Source organism: Diaporthe citri (assembly GCF_014595645.1).
Source record: "Diaporthe citri strain NFHF-8-4 chromosome Unknown scaffold_3, whole genome shotgun sequence".
Classification (NCBI taxonomy): Eukaryota; Fungi; Ascomycota; class Sordariomycetes; order Diaporthales; family Diaporthaceae; genus Diaporthe; species Diaporthe citri.
Window position 1 is genome coordinate 523,256 of NW_025064848.1, and position 17,444 is coordinate 540,699.

Sequence of the window (17,444 nt, forward strand, 5' to 3'; positions counted from 1 at the left end):
GATATCACAAGTCACTCATGGCAAGCCTCTGAGCCACAAACGAGTAAACTGACCTGGTGGAATCCTCCAAGCAGGGGCAGAGGGAGATCCTCGCCATGTCTGTCATTTGGGAAAAGTAGGAAAACAGGAGGCATCCCACATGCAAGATATTGTTTTGAAATACCTATGAGCAGCAACCAGCTTGTTCCTGTTTTGTGCTTTCACTGGACACTTTATGATGACTTGAAGCCACACATTGCAGATTCAGAGGCCAGGAAATGGCAGAACCACTGAAATCATGTACAAGAATCATGGATGAAAGATGTCTCAAAGGCAGAGTTGTATTTGACTTCTCTATCTTTTACCTTTCGACTAGTGACGATCCCCGCATGAAGGCCGTTACCTGTTTTCCCCAGCCAAGCCATGCCAGCCATCTTGTCCTAATTGGCTAGGTAAACCCCATCAGCCGGATGCAAACAAGTTGTGCCACCATTCAAGCACAAACCACGAATAGCCCATGATACTAAAACCTCGAGGCCATCAGGTGGAGTCACTGCCATTAAAGCCGGGCAGGCCCGACAGCTTGCCCCAGCCGATACGCAAGTCAACTCCGTCCCACACAGTGTAGTACTTATCGAGCAGCGGCGAACCAGCGATCCATAGTGGAGCATCATCCAGAGACGTCTCGCTGCCATCCGTGGGGTTGTTGAAGACGGCCTGGCAAATCCCAGGCAGGCCTGGGTACTCGCCGAGGTTGAAGTACTTCTTCGGGATGGTGAGGTTCAACGCCTCGGTTTGGTTCCCCAGCGTGAACGTCAGGTCGGGTGCGATGCTGTCTAATTGGCCGCACGGGGCGCCCCAGGCCCCTGCCGGGTCTATCTGGGTGATGTTTGGGGAGATCTGGGCGTATATGGCCTTGGCGGTGTCAAAGTCAGGCGTCTGCATGAAGGCGGTGCCCGTGTCCAGAAAGGCGTAGCCGAAGGCGGTCGCGTTGGGCAAGTTGGCGTTGGGCACGCTTGGGTCAAGGATCTTGCCATCGGCGTAGATGGCGGACTGGTCGAGGACGTATGTGTAGACATCGGGGGTAGCGTCGACGCTAAGGTTGGTCCAGTGGATGTCGCCGTCGACCTTGGACATATCCATTCCGCCGAGGGTGACCTGGCCGCCGTCGAGTTTGCCAACGAGTTCGGCAGGTGGGATGTAGAAGGAGAATAAATGGGATTCAAGCTGCCCATCCTCGACGAGATTCCAATACCACGGAGTGTCGTTGGCCGATGGGTCATATATCCCCATACCCATGATTCCCGAGATTTTCGATTCGCCCATGGCCCCGGTGTACGTGTCGCACAAGGCGAAGCCCTGGTTTTCGACCTTCAGCTGACCCCATGCGAGAGAGACCGTGTCATGCACGGATCTGCAGGTCACCACCTCTGGCCGGGGCAGCGGGACTGAGTCGGAACCCGTGGCGAAGGTGGACTGTTCGTCTGTGCCGGGAAGTGGTGAGAATGTGCTGGATTTGTCGGGATCGAAGAGAGTCAGGTTGGCGCACGTGCCAGTGGTGCAGTTGACCCGCGGCAGGATGAACCGAGAAGAGCCGGTGTCAAACGAGGCAGTTCTGGCGTCACCTATTGTTAGCTTTTCTGAAAACAGCGGGCGTGGCTTTCCCGTCAGAATAGGACGAACGTACAACTCCTCAGGCGGCGTGCCGATAGAGAAAGTCGTGTACCACTGGGTGATCAAATCAGTCGACTTATTCCGCAGTAAAGAGCTCTCATCGTTGACTTACCTGGTTGTCCGACCGACTGAACCAGTCCGTGACAGGCACATTGACACCGTCGATATCGGACTGTCTGGCAGAGACAGGCAGGCGGAATCTGGTACTTCCCTGGACAGTGGGCTCCGTTGCACGTGAGTAGAGCGGAAGCTTGACGGTGATGGCTGACACAGAGGCCATCACAGCCGCGAGCGCCAACAGCAGGAAGTGCATGTTGGCAAAGCTTTGTCGACGATGATGAATGTTGAGGTCGATGTCAGTTTGCTGGTCACGAGAGGAAAATGCTTTCTGATTGGCCAAGCCGTGCAAGTCAAGGTTGAGGGTGGATGCCAAGCTCAGGCAGAAGGAAGGTGGAACTCAAAGTCGGAAAGGATTTTGCCAGACAGGTTGATGGCAGCTGGCCACTGAAAGTTTACTTACCCTGGATAGGGCAGGGGCACGGCACGCATTTGCTTGCTGCTTTCCAGGCCCCGCTTATTCACTGCAACATTTGCAAGAAGACGTTGACCTAAGGTGGTCTGGACAAGGATGCACAGCACCTCGACCGGTGTGATACGGTACCTGCGGTATAGAGAATGGTGGCGTTCACTCAACCCTCCAGCGACAAACCAATCCAGCTCTCAGTTGTAACCTGAACTACAGGCAATTGGTATTTCCTCTCACTCCACCTTGGATGGCCACAACTCAAGCTCTGATTGCCTGGTTACCCAACTCGCCACAGTATCTACTGTCCTGGCCTCGCCCTGGCAACAGCACACCCATCACGTCTAGCTCACGGGCGAGAGACTCCACGCTTGAATGGACATCTATGGAAGCGCTCAGAAGTGTTTCATACTATTTATTTTTCCCTCTTCAAATTCCAATTCCCACTCCCACGCAGCCCCTGGTCCCCGCTTGCATACGCCACCACAGCGCCCCAGATGCCCTTGATCGGCCAGCACGCCCTGAGCCACGCAGAGTGATTCTGGGTCCTCTACTGCGCCACGCTCGCCGTCCGTACCTCCTCCGAATGCACGTGCGCCTTGTCGTAGACAATTGAAAGCGCCGACGTGGGAATTGGCCCACAGCGAGGCGTACCAGCCGCGCCGGCCGTATACGCTTAGAAGTCGCCTCGGACTGGTACACGTGCGCGTGCAGCAACTTCATGCCGCCCAGTGAGCGCAAGATCTGGACGCTCATAACGACTGGCTGTTACTATCTCTCTACTCGCAGGTACCATCTCAAACTGTTTCCATGCTTTCGTCGAAGAGGCCATGTCGGAAGCTGGAGTTTTTGCCGCGTCCGGCTGCGATGCCTGGAAAGCCCATGACGATGGGCGGCACCAGTCTATGCAACAAAGTTGCCTCGACGAAGCCGTCCATACCTAGGCCCGGTTCCACCAAGACTGTTCTTTTCACTCTCTTGATTGCGAGAACGTTTATGGGATTTAAGATGGCGACGGCACTCATCATGACCTTTGGTCGGCTCCTCCTGTTTGTGCTGCCATGGGATATGCGGTCGGGCTCCTTACCACTGTATAAATACCGGATGGCCGTTTCGACTTCTTTCACTACTGCACGACGTCTATCCATGTCTTTCGACGTATCACTTTCAGCAGATGGGGGTGGGCAGCCTCGCTTGAACTCATGGTTGGGGATACTGCATCTGAGAACTACACTTTCCCTAGCCTGGTGGGCGATAATTCTGTCTCAAGCCATGGAGACCATTGACTTTGGAGTTTATACATAGACAAAGGCAGTCAGCAGGGGCTTTCCAGTCAGAATGGGACTTATTGCTAGACTTAATATTGTTCCTGTGCCCCGTATTGATATCGATGCGTCACCTCGTATCACAAAGCCAGAATCTTGACTTCTGGCAAAGTTCCTTAGCGCGTGATAGAGCGTAAACGCTGGCCACTACCCTGTTATAGAAGTGAAACATATGCGCAAGGGGTATGAAGCACTAATGCATTGTTCGGACCAATGGGAAATGATTTAACAAGATAGTGTGATTAGTGAAAATTTATATAAAGATGTTACTCTCCAACCTCGTTGCTCCAATCCACTTTCTCCAATAAAATTTCTCATGAATGCTTGATGATTACGTAATTCCTTGTTTTTGATTCCAAATCGTGTTTGCACTGAGTTCGAACTCTGATAAAAGAGTACTCAAGAACAATCAAGTTATGGCCGACTTTAACCCACGACCTGCCCAATGGGTTATGAGACTCACCACCGCGGTATGGATCTCATTCTAGCTCGCCCTTGACGAGATACATATTAACTTTAGTTCAGGACCGTCAGACACACCCCGTGTTCGGCATTATGGGAGGCAAGATGTAAATCCTCTCTTACTGTCCTCATGCTGACCCCGACTAGGAACTTGGCCGCGAGCCAACCCTGCCTTTTCCTTGCCCGGTAGGAGCGATCTGCTTAGTTGGAAGTGATACCAGACTGATTTCAGCCCAGCTGGAACTAAAAAGCCGACCACCAACGCAGCTACGGCCAGTAAGTGCACTCGCACACCGACTAGGCCGAGTGTGAGCTGATATAGGATAGATCTTGTCCAAACCCTTGGCCTAAGTCAACCCTTTGTCATCTCGCCAATCACCGGGGGAGTGTGGGTATTCACCGCATGGCTGGGCTCGGACTAGACTGACTTGGATCAGATGCCTCCTTGACGATGACACCGGCACACTTTGCGGTGCTGTCTGCGCGGTGTCCACAGCTGTTAGTTGTCAACCGGCGCAAATCATGTTCTCGGCCACAGCTGACCTCATATCAGATGAACCGACATATGTTCACCCAGCACCCTGCCCAGAGTATGTGAAGTCCCAAAGGCTTGGGTGTTTTAGGTGTTGATAGGTGGAGATAGTCGTTCCTTACCGTGGCCCGAACCCCGGCCCACATGATCCACAGGCCATCTACCAATCCGAACGGCAAGCTGATTCTCTAGAAGCTTTTTGAACCTTTGTCTTAACAATCGATTAGTGCTTTGTATAAGTTTGTCTTGGATGGTGGCTGGAGGGATGCGGTCTTTCTGCGTGAGCCAGGGTACATGTTGATGTCCTACGAGGCATGCACTGGGCTTGAGCTGACGCCTTGACAGAAATCCTCCTAGCACCCTCATAGTCCAGATTGCCCAGTGGCTGGAGCACCTCGCGTACGTACTGGGTCCGAATCGTGTGTGCACTTGGACCGGACTGACCTCATACAGTGAGACCGACGAGAACTTTGACGTTGCCCGGTACGGCGACAAGTTTCTTCGGCAATTTGTACGTATCATATGCGCATTGAACGCACCTTTTTGTGTCTACTAATCCAACAAAGTGTCAAGTTCCCGCGAAGCCTCTCCCCCAGCCTCCCTTAGCCTCCAAGGTTAGTGTAAGTCTTCCCAAGTTTGAAGTAAGGTTGTGCTGACATTATACTCAGCGCAAGCCGGCCTGTCGTCGAGACGGTGACGATGAGCACGATAGTAAGTTTGCCCTGGAATATACCCGCAAAGAAAGTCCCAAACTCACAACGATCAGCGCCGAGAAACAAGCGCAGCCGCGCCACTCGGAGTGGCAGGGGTACGGTCACGGCAAGATGAATGCAAATATTCCAACAGGCGATCTGGGTCCGCGGTTGTTTGGCTCTGTCTAAAATCTACACCAGTAATCGAAACGGTCATGAGACGAAGCACTAGAGAATTGCACCATTTTGTGTCTGTTTCTTGAGGGCTTTGATGGTCTATTCTCGCTGAATCTCATTGGAATAATGATCCACTTTTTCTACAGCTTGCTCAACTACACAAGAATGTAGTATTGCGCTCCTCGTGGCACTAAAGAAGGGAATGCAAACCCTGTAACTCGAAGTGGAAAATGTCTCGCAAGATGATGCAGTCCGCAAGACCCCAGGCTCTTGGCACCATTTAGCTTCTCAGAGCAGCGCAGGGCCGGTTGCATCGGGCGGGCAGCAAAGCTGTCCGCGCCAAAGCCCTTGATTGGACAAGCCCAGGCTTGGTCATCAGGAGTCCCGCACAGCCCTTCTCGTTATGACGCATTGTATGCGGCCTGTCGTTATTAAAAGAGGTGACCACAACTCAGATAGAGTCTCCGTACGGCAGGACCTTCTCTTCGTGGAAGTTATACGCGGATAAGACCTTGAAAACGCGGGAGATTACTCTCACCTATCTGCTGAGTTGAGGCCAAACGTTCACCCGCGTACGCACGGAAAAGCCACATTGGCTATCCCAAATGAGGATTATTTGCTTGTCTGCTTCTGCCTATCAACCCCGCTCAGCCACGGCTCTCGAACCGTTATGGAATCATATTGATAATCACAGCTGGGCTCAGGAGGCATCCTGTCAATAGCTGTTGTGACTCGGGCCGCAGAAGCACATCGATGCTTGCATATGCATCGCGGAGGCATGATGTCGCCTCGTGTTTGCCGACTCTGCGAGATCTCAGCTCAAGGGTCAGGTATTCTGGGATCAATGCGTACGCAAATATCTCCGGGAATCGTGTATGCGCTTGAGCCTTCATCGTTGGTCGACTGGTCGAAGATAAATACCTCTTGGGTCTCCTGCTTCACAATGGATCCCAAGCCATGGGGTCATCCTAAACAAGACATTCTTTTGTACACGAGACACCAGAGACGAACTTCAGCTTTACAATAACGATGAAGCGGTTGTCTGAACTTCTTATTTTCGCGTCTGTTGTGCTGGCCCAGGACCCGGGTCTGCCCAATGCCAACCCAAACATCTCTTACTGGCAGCTGCCGCCTTTGGAGGGCGTGGCAGACCACCAGTCCGCCCAGTTACCCACCGATGCCGACATCGTCATCATTGGCTCCGGCATCTCGGGCACCAGTATTGCATGGCATCTGATCAAGGAGGCCAACAGGACCACGCCGCTTCGGATAGCCATGCTCGAGGCCCGGCAGGGCTGTTCCGGCTCCACTGGCCGGAATGGTGGACATATAGGCCATCCTCCTACTCCGAGTACGCCGGTGCCAAGGAGGCTGTGACGCAAGAAGAGGCGGCCAAGATCACAAGACTGCGCTCTGCCCATGTTGAGGCTCTCATCTCGGCCGCCAATTCCCTTCCTGAAGACGGGCGGCTCGCTGCCGAGGCGCGCGTTGTGGACAGCATGGATGCCTTCTTTGACGATGCGCAGTGGAAGACGGCCGTCCAGCAGATGGAGGTCTTGAAGAAGGAGGTCCCCGACATTGCTAAAGACTGGGCTGTTTTCGAGAGAGAAGAGGCTCGCAACGTGAGTATCATGCGTGAACATTGGGCTGCAAAGGCTAAGAAAGGCTGCAGATATCTCTCATCCCCGAGGTCACAGGAATCATGACCGGCACAGCAAAGATGGCGGGCGCTATCTGGCCCTACCGATTCATAACCCACTCCTTGAAGTCGCTCCTGGAAACATACCCAAGCTTCTCCCTGGACACCAACACCGCCGCTCTGAACGTGTCCTCACTCACCGGTCCGTCGTCCTCTTCCAACTACGAGGTGCTCACGACCCGCGGCAGGATCCAGACCAAGCACGTCGTCTACGCAACCAACGCCTGGACCCCACACTTCGTCCCAGGGCTGCAGGGCGCCACCAGCGGCGGCCTCCTGCACATGAGCGCCCAGCTTGGCGGGAGCGGCCTCCCCAAGGCGGGCGCGTGACCCTCGTACACGGGCAACGGCAGACTCCCCGGCGGCCGCGCGTGGTCCTTGTTCCGCAACGGGCTGGACTACGTCGTGCAGATGCCGCGCAACGGCGAGTACATGTTCGGCGGCGGCGCGGGCGGCGAGGGCGAGGGCGGCCCAGGGGGCAACTCGACTGCTCTGGAGCGACAGCGGGCCGCCCAGTCACGTCACGGCGTCGTACCTCAACGGCGCGCTGCCCAGCTACTTCGGGTATGGGAATTGGGGCGCGGAGAGGACCGGCTTCCCCCAGGCCGCGGCGGGCCCCAGTGTTTACCCTGGCCGCACCAAGCGCGTCTGGGTGGGCATCGAGGGCGGCTCGAGGGACTCGCGGCCGTTCGTGGGGCTGCTCCCTCAATCTGCCGCGGCGCGGCCCGTCAAGAACGCGTCGGCTGTCGGTGAGTGGGTTTCGGCGGCGTTCGATGGAGAGGGCATGTGTTTCGCGTGGCTCTGCGGGCGGCCACTCAGCCAGATGATTGCGAGCGGCAAGGCTGGTGGTCAGGAGGCTGCGGGCGTGCCAGAGTGGTTCCCGCGGTCGTTCCTGGTTACCGAGCAGCGCTTGGCTAGTCGGAATGTGACGCGCAGGGAGGCGCATCACTGGATGTATCCTCGCATGGCGAAGGCATTGTCGTGGGAGAATTGAGGGGAATACCTAGTCAGTGTGCTGATTGGAGGCTGAGCAAGAGGACTACTCAGCGAAAGTAAACTTTTCGACCTTCACTTATTGCTAGCATGGGGCAATCGAATCGGTGTTCATGCGAAATAGAGTTGACACTTCACGGTTGGGATTCACTGTGCTCGCGACTTTACGGTTATTATGAGAAGCCTTGGGATTGATTGATGCTGGCCACGTTGGTACGGACACGTTTGTGTCCTATTATTTGACCGGTTCGTCTTCCAGACCTCCATCCTCGTTCGACACAAATGTCTTCACTCTCAATTCCTCATTCCGTTCTCTCCAGGGTCCTTGCCTCCGCTCAATATCAACTCCAGCTGATTCCATCCACCGCCTAGTCTACTTCGGGGGCAGAGAAGCACCTGGCTTCAGCACGAGCTCGTCGGTAAGCACGACTCGGGCAGGGGTGACGTTTACGTTCATGTCATCGCCCATGGAAGCCCGCGTGTTGCTGAAGTACTGCGAAGCCCGCGTGACAACCGCCTTCTGAGCATTTCCGTTGAGCTGGAAAGTGGACACCAGGTTCTCGTAGACCTCGTCCCAGGTGCTCTGGGCCTGGCCTGGGTGGTTGTGGAGACTGCCCAGCTGGTTGATCTCGTTGCGGACGTTGGTGAGCAGGGTGATGAGCCCCTGCTTCTTGCTTGCGTTCGCCTGCGGGATGGAATGTTGCATGGCGAGCCCAAGGCCGTGACAACTGACGTAGGAGTTGTCACGTTGGCGGATGGCCTCCTCAACTGCCTTGAGGCGGGCCTGGTCCCAGGCGAGCTTGCGGATGTCTCGAATGAAGAGGCCCTTGAGTGTGGATAGGGTCTTTCTCTTTAGGTGGTGGTGCAGGATGCTATACTCGTTCGGTGCACGTTCATATCCATGAACCTCGGCCAGGTGGTCGTAGAGGTGGTCCATTCTGGTATTTCCTGTCAGAGAAGTGCAGCTTTGGACGGGGCACGATCGGTGAGGAGCAGGTTGCTGGACGGCCGGCTGCTGGAAGGCCGGCTGCTGAATGATGGGCTGCTGCACGATGGGCTGCTGAACGACGGCTTGCTGAACAACGGGCTGCTGAATGACAAGCGGTTGGAGGACGGCCTGCTGCTGGGGGACTGGCTGCTGGTGGACGGCGGGTTGGTGGATGATGGGCTCCTGGGCAGCAGCCCGCTGGGTGACCCATTGGGTCTGCGCTTCAGACAAGCCATACATCTCCGCCTCATCCTCTGTGAGCAGCGGAGCAACCGGGTACTCGTGAGCAAAGAGCTCGTAGAGCTCCTCCTCGCTGAAGATCTTTTTCGCCGCCATTGTTGGTTTGACTTATGGAGGATGGTGACAATGGTGAGTGCTCAATCTTTGTTGGCTTCTGAACGAGCAAGCTGGCAGGAGAGGTTGCAGTTTGATCAAAAGAATCACTGCGCTAGTGTAAGGAGCGTCGTTGATCTCAGCAGATCACTTTCTCAGAGCCAGCTCCCAAGCAAAGGGGTTTGCTGGTCTGACCCGGGGTGAGGCCACATCCCACCGGGGTCGGGGTTGTCGTCTGAGACCCCGGGTGTCCACGATGGCTGTCATGGCACCAAGGCCTGTTGTGTGCCATGGTGCCAGGCTGCCCATGGACTCGAGCACGGTGTTTGGACACAGAGGGTGTCCGCCCTTGTGCCAGGTATTAGCCTTGCACAAACCAACACCAGGGGACTTGTGAATTCATAGCCTGCTGTATGAAACCATTTTTAGTGAAATGAACCTGTTTGCACGATTGGATCACTTACGGGACCTCTGTACCCTTGGGGCTGCGCTGGGGGACCTCTGTGCCCTTGAAGTAGTGTCGGGAGGATGGGAAAAGAATGAAGTTCCAAGCTTCTGAGAAGAGTCCCAGCCTTTAAATAGTGCGAAGTCGGCCCGGCAGGCATCGGATCGGATTATAATAATACCAGACCCCATCACCGGGGGCAGATATTGTGTCTGGAACTGTTTTGTGTTCCTCTTTGTACTTTCCGTCCTATTTATACGAGGCCCCGATAGGTCGCGTCGTCCGGTCCTTGAGCATTGGAGTCTCCGATAGGCCGAGTCGTCCAATCCATGTGTATTGAAGTCTCTGATCGATCGAGTCGCTCAGTCCTTGAGGAGGGAGTACTTGACACCTGGAACCACTTTGCCAGTCCCTTATGAGGACGTCGAGTTTTCAAGGAGACCTGATGAGTTGACCGTCTCGTCTCGAAAGGCAGCCTATTCCTCCCACGTATTGTTCGAGAAGCGTCTGGAAATATGATTAGGTTTTCTTTTTAGTCATCGAGCCCCAGGAGTCAACACCGTTTTTAATAATCGTACAATGGGCATTATGGGAGCAGCTAAGCTAACACTTGTTGTCTCCTCAAGGGAAGCCATAACCAACGGCTAATTTCTCCCGCGGGGGCGTGGCATCTCTCTCGATGGCTTCCTCGACTCGGGAGAGAGGACGCAGAGACTGCAACTTACCAAATTCTGCCACGGAAACAGAATACGTGAACGGACAGCAACCAATGAGTCCAATGAAACTGACAGTCTAGGGGATGGAAGTCGGACACTTCGTCGTAGCTTGAAATGCCAGCGTGATGCCACGGCATCAGTCCGGACGAGTCGCCTACTCCATGTTTTCGGTGGTCGGTTCCTCCGCGGGGTCTCCACCAACATCCTGCTCTGGCTCAGCAGCATTTCTGCTTGCGGCAACCATTGACTTCTTCCCACCCTGATTGCCGTGATCGTCGATGTCCATGCCCACTGCCTGCAGTCCGTTGCGGCTCGTAGTCGTCTCATCCTTGTCCTCGACGCTACGACCGGCCTCCATGCCTCCCTGAACCACCTGGGCCTTGTCACTCTGTCCCTGCTTGCGGACAGCGGGAGCATCGACTGGAGGCCGGCCATCCGACTTGCCGCCCTCCTTGTTTTTGACCATGCGGTATTTCGTCTGACAAGACATCCACGTGTGGCGGGGAAGCATCTGCGAGCAGAGAAATTGACTGGGTCAGCTAGTGCTCGAATTTCATGTGGCTTGATTGTGATCTGCCAAGTTCTCTTCGGTGATGCTCACATTGACGACCTCGCTCCAGCTCCGGCCGAAGTCCCTAGAGGTGACCAGTATGTTGATCTCATCATCCGTCCAGCGAAAGTTCTTCTGGACCTTGTTCACGGAATCGCTCGCCGAGCCTGCGGGACCCGCTGACAGTGGTGACGGGCGCGAGGGGGATGGATCCTGGCGGGCTCGCTTGGTGGGTCGCTTGAGAAGCATGTCTTGGGAATCAGCGTGGACGGGGTCCGAAACATTGCGGAGGCGTTTGGTCTTCTGGATGAAGTCGGCGCGGGCCGAGGTGTCTTCCTGGGATGCCGCCAGTTCATCGAGAGCTTTATAGCCTTTCTCGACCTCATGTCGGAAAGGACGGGGCGGCTCAAAGGTCGTCCATGACGAGTTGGAGGTAGCCAAGTGCGCGTTGCGGGCAGCTGAAGAGTCGTCGGTCTTCTGAGTTTCAACCTGCGGGAAGCCGTAGTAGTCGTCTACACCGCTGCGAATGTAAATCGAGGACTTGCTAACGGGCGCTGCTCTAGTGTAGCTGGGCACGTCGAAAGGGTCGTATTCGTCCGGCTCGAGATACATGCACGCATTCATGCCCTGGTCCTCGAAGGCCATCTGTCCGATGTCGTTGACGACTCCGCTGACGAGGTTGCAGACACAGTTTCTGAACCATTCGGTCACGACATGGTTCCTGCAACGACGTCAACCCCATTTTCATCCACTGTCGAAATAGGGGCTGCTTACTCCTTGTGAGAAATGTCGTTCCATTGCTGGGCGGCACGTGCGGCACCAACTCCCGCGTATGTCACGACCTCTGAGAGGGGGATCTCGAAACGGTGTCGGTGGTCCTTTGCGACCTTCTCAATCTGTGCTGCGATCGCAGCTCTGAAGGACTGCAGGTCGATCACAGGCCTTTTCACCCCTCAGTACATGTTATGACACGGCGACGAAGAGACCATTGCATGGCTCACCGTCTCGTAAAGCCCACAGCCCGAAAGCGAAGCACACTCTCAGCTGCCTGACAGCTGAGCTGAATGACCGCCCTGCGTGTTGTCAGCTTTCAGGAAACGGCGCAGATGTGGATGGGCAGGAGGTCCTGCTTGTTGAAGAACTCACGAAGTATCCATTGTCACTGATTTAGGCGCAAGATGCTGGGGAGCACAAGTTGAGTAGTAATGTGGGTTGATGGTCCTTGATGCCGCAGTGGTTTGAATGGATTGGCTCGAGAGGAAAGCCGTGGCTGTGGGATGACAAAAGAAGGGTTCGACAAAAGCAACCTCTCGAGGATGCAGCATCAAGTAGCCCAGCAGAGGTTTGAATTCACTATGGCAGCCCAAGATGTGGTCACCAAGGTGGGGTCCACCTTCAATCCATTCACTTGGGAGGGGTCCGGGGTTCTGAGCTGGGGATCAAATGCAGGCACACAGACTGAAGGGCCATCCTTGTGGGTCCAACGTGGGCGTCCAAGAATTGTTGATGGCATGAATCGTGGGCTGGCTCAACAGCAAATCTGATTGTGTCTCGGGCATTAGGTCCGTGATCTTTCTCTTCATTTCAAATTTTAGAGTCATCTTCACCTGCCCTGAGGCCAGCCTAGTGACTCTCTATCTTTTGGTCCTGCGGTCCCTTCCTTACTAGCTGCGCCTGTACCCCTTGATAGAGTTTCATCCTGCTGTCTGCTGATCTGATGGATGCTTTATTTTCCTTGGTGGCAATCCGGAGGTGCATTTGGGGCCGTTGGTGTCTAAACATATGAGCAAGAGTGGCATTAATGTAACGGGTGAAGAGAGAGGAACGCCCGTATGGGGCATGCATCTGGTATGGGTACAACAGAAAATGAACAAAAGAATGAGGAGGAGGCTTCCCGGATGTCGACTCCAGAAATGCTGGCTTTCGTCCCGGCTGCAAGGGAAGACTAAGGCTGACAACTGCCCAATCCGGATGTGGGAGCCGTCATGAATCATGCGCAGCTCTGCAGGCTGACCAATGCACGAGAACGGTAGTCCTCCGGAATTGCAAGCCGCCATGTCAATCCGACTTCATAGCCTGTGATGATTTCCGTGATGTCTGAGGGACACCTTTCCGTCTGAGCGCTTTATTCGGGATACCATTTTGATGTGATCCCTTACTTTTCGCAACATGATCCATCGGTAACGCACCAATGTTACCTGATTGCGTTCAATGACCTAGCCCTCCTCCTTGTCCCGTAGCTCCGATCTCTTTTTGATCAAGTTGGCAATGAGGTCACACTCCCACTCTCGAGCTTCATCAGCTCTGCGATAAGCATCTTGGATGGCGTGAAAGCCCTGGGCATGTGCTTGGCCCTGGCTGGCAAGAAGATTGTGCAGCTGAAGATTCTGATTCTGTCGAATACTCTCGTTACGGGAAGAAATGCGCATGACTGTTTCGATGTCTCCAGACAGGTCTCCCACCTGTCCTGGTCCCGGAGACATTGGGTTCATCCCCATGATGATTGTGGACGAAGCGTCGATCTGGCCGGGCTGCGTGTTCGCTGGAACAACAGTCTGTTCGTGCATGAACTGTTTGTCGCCATGAGGCCGATCAGGGTCCGGAATTCGTATATTCAGATCATCAGTGAGCTTATTGTGAAGGATAGGCCTGTTGTCAAGCAGCCGACCTTCGCGTGCAGCATTCGCAACCTCGAGCAATGCCCGCAAGAAAGTGTCCCAATCCTGCAACACGGACTCGTCCTTCATGATCACAAATTGCGTTTGCAACGGGTCTCCAGATTTCGCTCCGGGCCACGTCTCGTTGTGATAAACCATCGTTTGGACGTAGGTTCGGGCGCTGCTTGCTGCAACCCGCAAAGAGGTCGGCAGCCAGGCAAGAACCTGACCCGACAAGAAAGGGATCACCGGTAGGCTTTCTATGGGAGTTTGATTCGCTCCACGAGCAGCCTGGCTACCGGAGACTGCTTGACTGGGCCGAGAGTTTGCCGGGTCATTCACGACGTAATAGCCCTGCTCCCGGCCAGCAGGTCCAAGCTGTGCAGGGCCCGGCAGGATTCGCTGGAACTTGTTGGCTTGAACAGAGTTGTTTCCATCATGAGCTGGGTTCTTGCTGGACGGTGGTGCGGCGCTGCCTCCACCAGAGTCGTTGGCAAGTCGGGATGCATTAGTCATGGTTTCGTGATCACGCTTGCGGCTGGGGCCACCACCAGCTCCTCCCTTTGATTTGGCACTCGAGGATTTCTTGAGCGAATAGATGGCTGAGGTGGAAGCACCCCCGAGAGCATCGGTGATAGCTTCATCGATCAAAGGCTGGCGATTGTCCTGAGAAGCATTCGCAGTTGACTGCGCCTGAGAGGTGGGAGCCTGCTGCCCTGCAGTTCCAACACCATCTTTGTGAGGGGTGGAAGGGGTGTTGGTGGGACCGCGCTCAGGATCTTCACCATTGTTGCATGTTAGCCTTATGATCACAAACGCGTTGCGAGGACGAATGTCATCCATACCAGACTGGCCATGGGCCCTAGAATAAGAGGTGGACATCGCCGCGGTCGGCTTGCCTGTGGCGACGTGCTTGTCCTTAGGCATCATTGACGGGGTTGGTGTCGGCATGAAGGGACCAGTCGACAGATCACCAACTTTGCAATTGGCAAACTGAGGTGGTTTGGGAAGGAAATGTGAGTTGGCTTGGGAGTGAAGTGCAGCAGGCTGCGAAGGTTTGTTTGCGGGGTTGAAGAACTCAGTGCGTCGTGGGGAAGGGTCTGATGTAGTTTGTGTCTCTGGTTGGCGCCATGTGTTATCGATATGAGAGACAGCTACGTACTTGACAACCACTGAATCAGTAGCCATGTGCTCGATCAAAGTTATTCCGGTTCCCTGTGGCTGGTCACTGGGAAGAACAAGGTCCATGGTGAATGAAAGAATAAAAGTTATTGGGCATCAGGTCTACCAAGGACTTAGAGGTGTATGTTGATTTGTATCGATCCCTTGCGTACCTGTATGCCCCCTTCCTGAATTCAACCTAGCTGTTTTGACTTGTGTCTTGGAATTGGAGCACCCTTCCAGATGGATGTCTTCGATGGGCTTCTAAGGCTTATGCAAGATATTAAGATCTTTATATTTACTTGCATGCTAATAATTCCTGTACTCGGACCCGTGAAGAATGCAATGTGTGGACGACAGTCTGTGCCGGACTCAGAACACCGGCCGGGGTTGAAGGGGCACCGAAAATAAAAGGCTGACTCGCATGCTAAAGTGTATTTCTATGTTCTGTAATTGGTAAGGACATAAATCTCAAAATAAATATGTAGTGACAGAATATTGAATCAAATAGCCACAGGCTCACTACTTGTTTGGTAAAATTGGACATTATTGATCTGATTTCAGGGTAGTAGGAATGGCAAGGTCTCCCATGACAAGCTGCCCTGAAGACATGATGCTTCTTGTTAAAACCTCCTTCATTTTCAAATAAACTTTATATCTATTCTCTTCTGTGGGTAGCATATTTTGAGATCCCACTCTTATGGCACCCATGCTGTTAGTTTAGCGAAGGCCTGGTTGTGCTTGTTGCCGGGAGACATGTCTGTTGACCCTGAAGTATCAAAAGCCTTGAACCCAAACGCGCTGTCAATCCATGGCCCCACCTGCATTGCAGTCCGAGCCTTGCAAACTACTACCAAAGAACAACATCGTGTCCTGAAGCACGCGTGTCTCGCATGTACGGACGTCTAACGAGCTGCAAACATCTCCGGACAAGATGTGTGTCATCATTCATTACCTTTGTCAGAACTGCAAGAAGGAGACGGGCCAGCGTGACTACGTGAGCCACACCGATGGTCAACGTTTCACCATTCCGGACCCCAAGAGTAAGTCCGCTCCTCATAATGCTTCCATATCCCAGTCACGAGTGCTGCTACACTCGCGGTGTGTCTCCCTTCTTGCGCCCAATTCGGACCAGCACCATGCGGTAGCTCTGGTGCCAGGTGATCAGCAGAGGTCGTACCACTTCATTCTTTCCCAGTTTGGACCCCACTGGTCTATGCCTTGGTTGCTGACTTGGCATGTTTTAGTGAAGGTGGTCTCGTTCTGTCCCGACGTCCGACCATACCGTGCCGTTATCCATGATCCCTTGGTCCAGTCCCCTGGCTTTCGCTGCATGAACCACCTCTGCTCAGACGTCAAAATCATTTTCAACGCCAAAAAGTGCCAGAACCAGAACGCTAAAATTCTTGCGAAGCTGCGCGACACCGAGTACAGTGTCACAGTTGAGGGAAACAGCTGTACAGATGTCAAGAAGAAGCTGGAGCGCGAGGGCTTGAAGAAGGTGGACATTCAGAAGCTTCCTGGAGCCAGGCTTCAGAAGTGGAATCTCTACACCGAGGACAAGCTGAAGGAAATGACGGCGAAGGGTGACAGCTACGAAGACATAAAGACTGTAAGATCACAATGGCTTTCCTTGCTATGTGTAGAGCTCCCAGTGTGACTAAAATCTGCTTTTACAGGCGCTTAAGGCTATCACTGGCCTCAACTACATCACCTACGAGATCATCGCCAAGGCTGCCTCATTGAAGCTTTACGAATCCCTGTTCCCACCTGAGCCAGCTAGGCGTGGAAAGACACGTGCAATCAAATCGACGTGAGACAAGAGGTCATCTGGGGACAAAACATGGTAACAATGGTGTCTTGTTGTTTAATTGTCCAACAGTCCTTGACATGGTGGCTGAGGCTATCCGAAATGATTATCGAGCAGACTGCACCGACGGGAAAGTTGTCAAAAGATTCTGCCTTGGCAAGATGGCACATTTTTAGGCAGACAGACTAGCAAAACCATGTACTCGCACGAATTTTGGACGATCCCTTTGAAGAAAGTGTCATTCCATGCACACTATTACGATCCTTTATCTTTGTGAGCTTGTTTCTGACATGGATTAACTTCATATGAACGACTCAAAATGGCGGCATGACGAAACCTATCGTGCTGTGTGTGCAAGGCAATAATCTGGTCGCATTACGTCCAAGGCTCCATGCAACAGTTGGGATAAATACCTTGAAATTTCACTCGAAACCTACATTTAATAGCCATGCGAAGCCAAGTGAGAATTTCCATTCCTTACTCCATGGCGGGCAGACCAGACAATAGAATGGCATCAACAATGTACAGCTGTGATCAGGGGTACAACCATCACCTACGGCACATTCGTGGTTGGCAACCCTTCATAGTAAGCGAGCAACCAAAGCAATCGTGCCAATCTTTTTTTTACTCGAGATAACGCATCTATAGATCGAGACGGATCGATTCCACGATTCCTGTTCAGAGGCTTCAACAAGAGTTCCGGTGGCAACTCGTATCTGAACACCCCC

At 53.7% G+C, this 17,444-nt stretch overlaps 7 protein-coding genes across 7 annotated transcripts; 3 read left to right on the top strand and 4 right to left on the bottom strand.

Moving 5' to 3' along the window:
• Positions 1-519: 519 nt before the first annotated feature.
• Positions 520-1,966, bottom strand: INS49_007743 (uncharacterized protein; the record flags this gene model as incomplete). The annotated part of the gene is made up of 3 exons (XM_043168491.1): positions 520-1,594; positions 1,667-1,707; positions 1,766-1,966. 3 exons carry the CDS (start codon positions 1,964-1,966, stop codon positions 520-522), a joined length of 1,317 nt encoding a protein of 438 aa, XP_043026171.1.
• A 2,519-nt stretch (positions 1,967-4,485) lies between these two features.
• INS49_007744 (uncharacterized protein) lies at positions 4,486-5,376 on the top strand (the record flags this gene model as incomplete). The annotated part of the gene is made up of 5 exons (XM_043168492.1): positions 4,486-4,553; positions 4,853-4,894; positions 4,949-5,006; positions 5,062-5,115; positions 5,164-5,376. 5 exons carry the CDS (start codon positions 4,486-4,488, stop codon positions 5,374-5,376), a joined length of 435 nt encoding a protein of 144 aa, XP_043026172.1.
• A 1,017-nt stretch (positions 5,377-6,393) lies between these two features.
• Positions 6,394-8,057, top strand: INS49_007745 (uncharacterized protein; the record flags this gene model as incomplete). The annotated part of the gene is made up of 5 exons (XM_043168493.1): positions 6,394-6,715; positions 6,826-6,986; positions 7,037-7,389; positions 7,417-7,627; positions 7,668-8,057. 5 exons carry the CDS (start codon positions 6,394-6,396, stop codon positions 8,055-8,057), a joined length of 1,437 nt encoding a protein of 478 aa, XP_043026173.1.
• Positions 8,058-8,429: 372 nt separating this feature from the next.
• INS49_007746 (uncharacterized protein) lies at positions 8,430-9,380 on the bottom strand (the record flags this gene model as incomplete). The annotated part of the gene is made up of 1 exon (XM_043168494.1): positions 8,430-9,380. The coding sequence occupies one exon, from the start codon at positions 9,378-9,380 to the stop codon at positions 8,430-8,432; it is 951 nt and encodes a 316-aa protein (XP_043026174.1).
• A 1,312-nt stretch (positions 9,381-10,692) lies between these two features.
• Positions 10,693-12,245, bottom strand: INS49_007747 (uncharacterized protein; the record flags this gene model as incomplete). The annotated part of the gene is made up of 5 exons (XM_043168495.1): positions 10,693-11,049; positions 11,140-11,809; positions 11,863-12,030; positions 12,090-12,161; positions 12,235-12,245. The coding sequence occupies 5 exons, from the start codon at positions 12,243-12,245 to the stop codon at positions 10,693-10,695; spliced, it is 1,278 nt and encodes a 425-aa protein (XP_043026175.1).
• A 1,059-nt stretch (positions 12,246-13,304) lies between these two features.
• INS49_007748 (uncharacterized protein) lies at positions 13,305-14,993 on the bottom strand (the record flags this gene model as incomplete). The annotated part of the gene is made up of 1 exon (XM_043168496.1): positions 13,305-14,993. One exon carries the CDS (start codon positions 14,991-14,993, stop codon positions 13,305-13,307), a length of 1,689 nt encoding a protein of 562 aa, XP_043026176.1.
• Positions 14,994-15,840: 847 nt separating this feature from the next.
• Positions 15,841-16,723, top strand: INS49_007749 (uncharacterized protein; the record flags this gene model as incomplete). Its single annotated transcript, XM_043168497.1, has 3 exons — positions 15,841-15,949; positions 16,154-16,518; positions 16,586-16,723. 3 exons carry the CDS (start codon positions 15,841-15,843, stop codon positions 16,721-16,723), a joined length of 612 nt encoding a protein of 203 aa, XP_043026177.1.
• Positions 16,724-17,444: the final 721 nt, after the last annotated feature.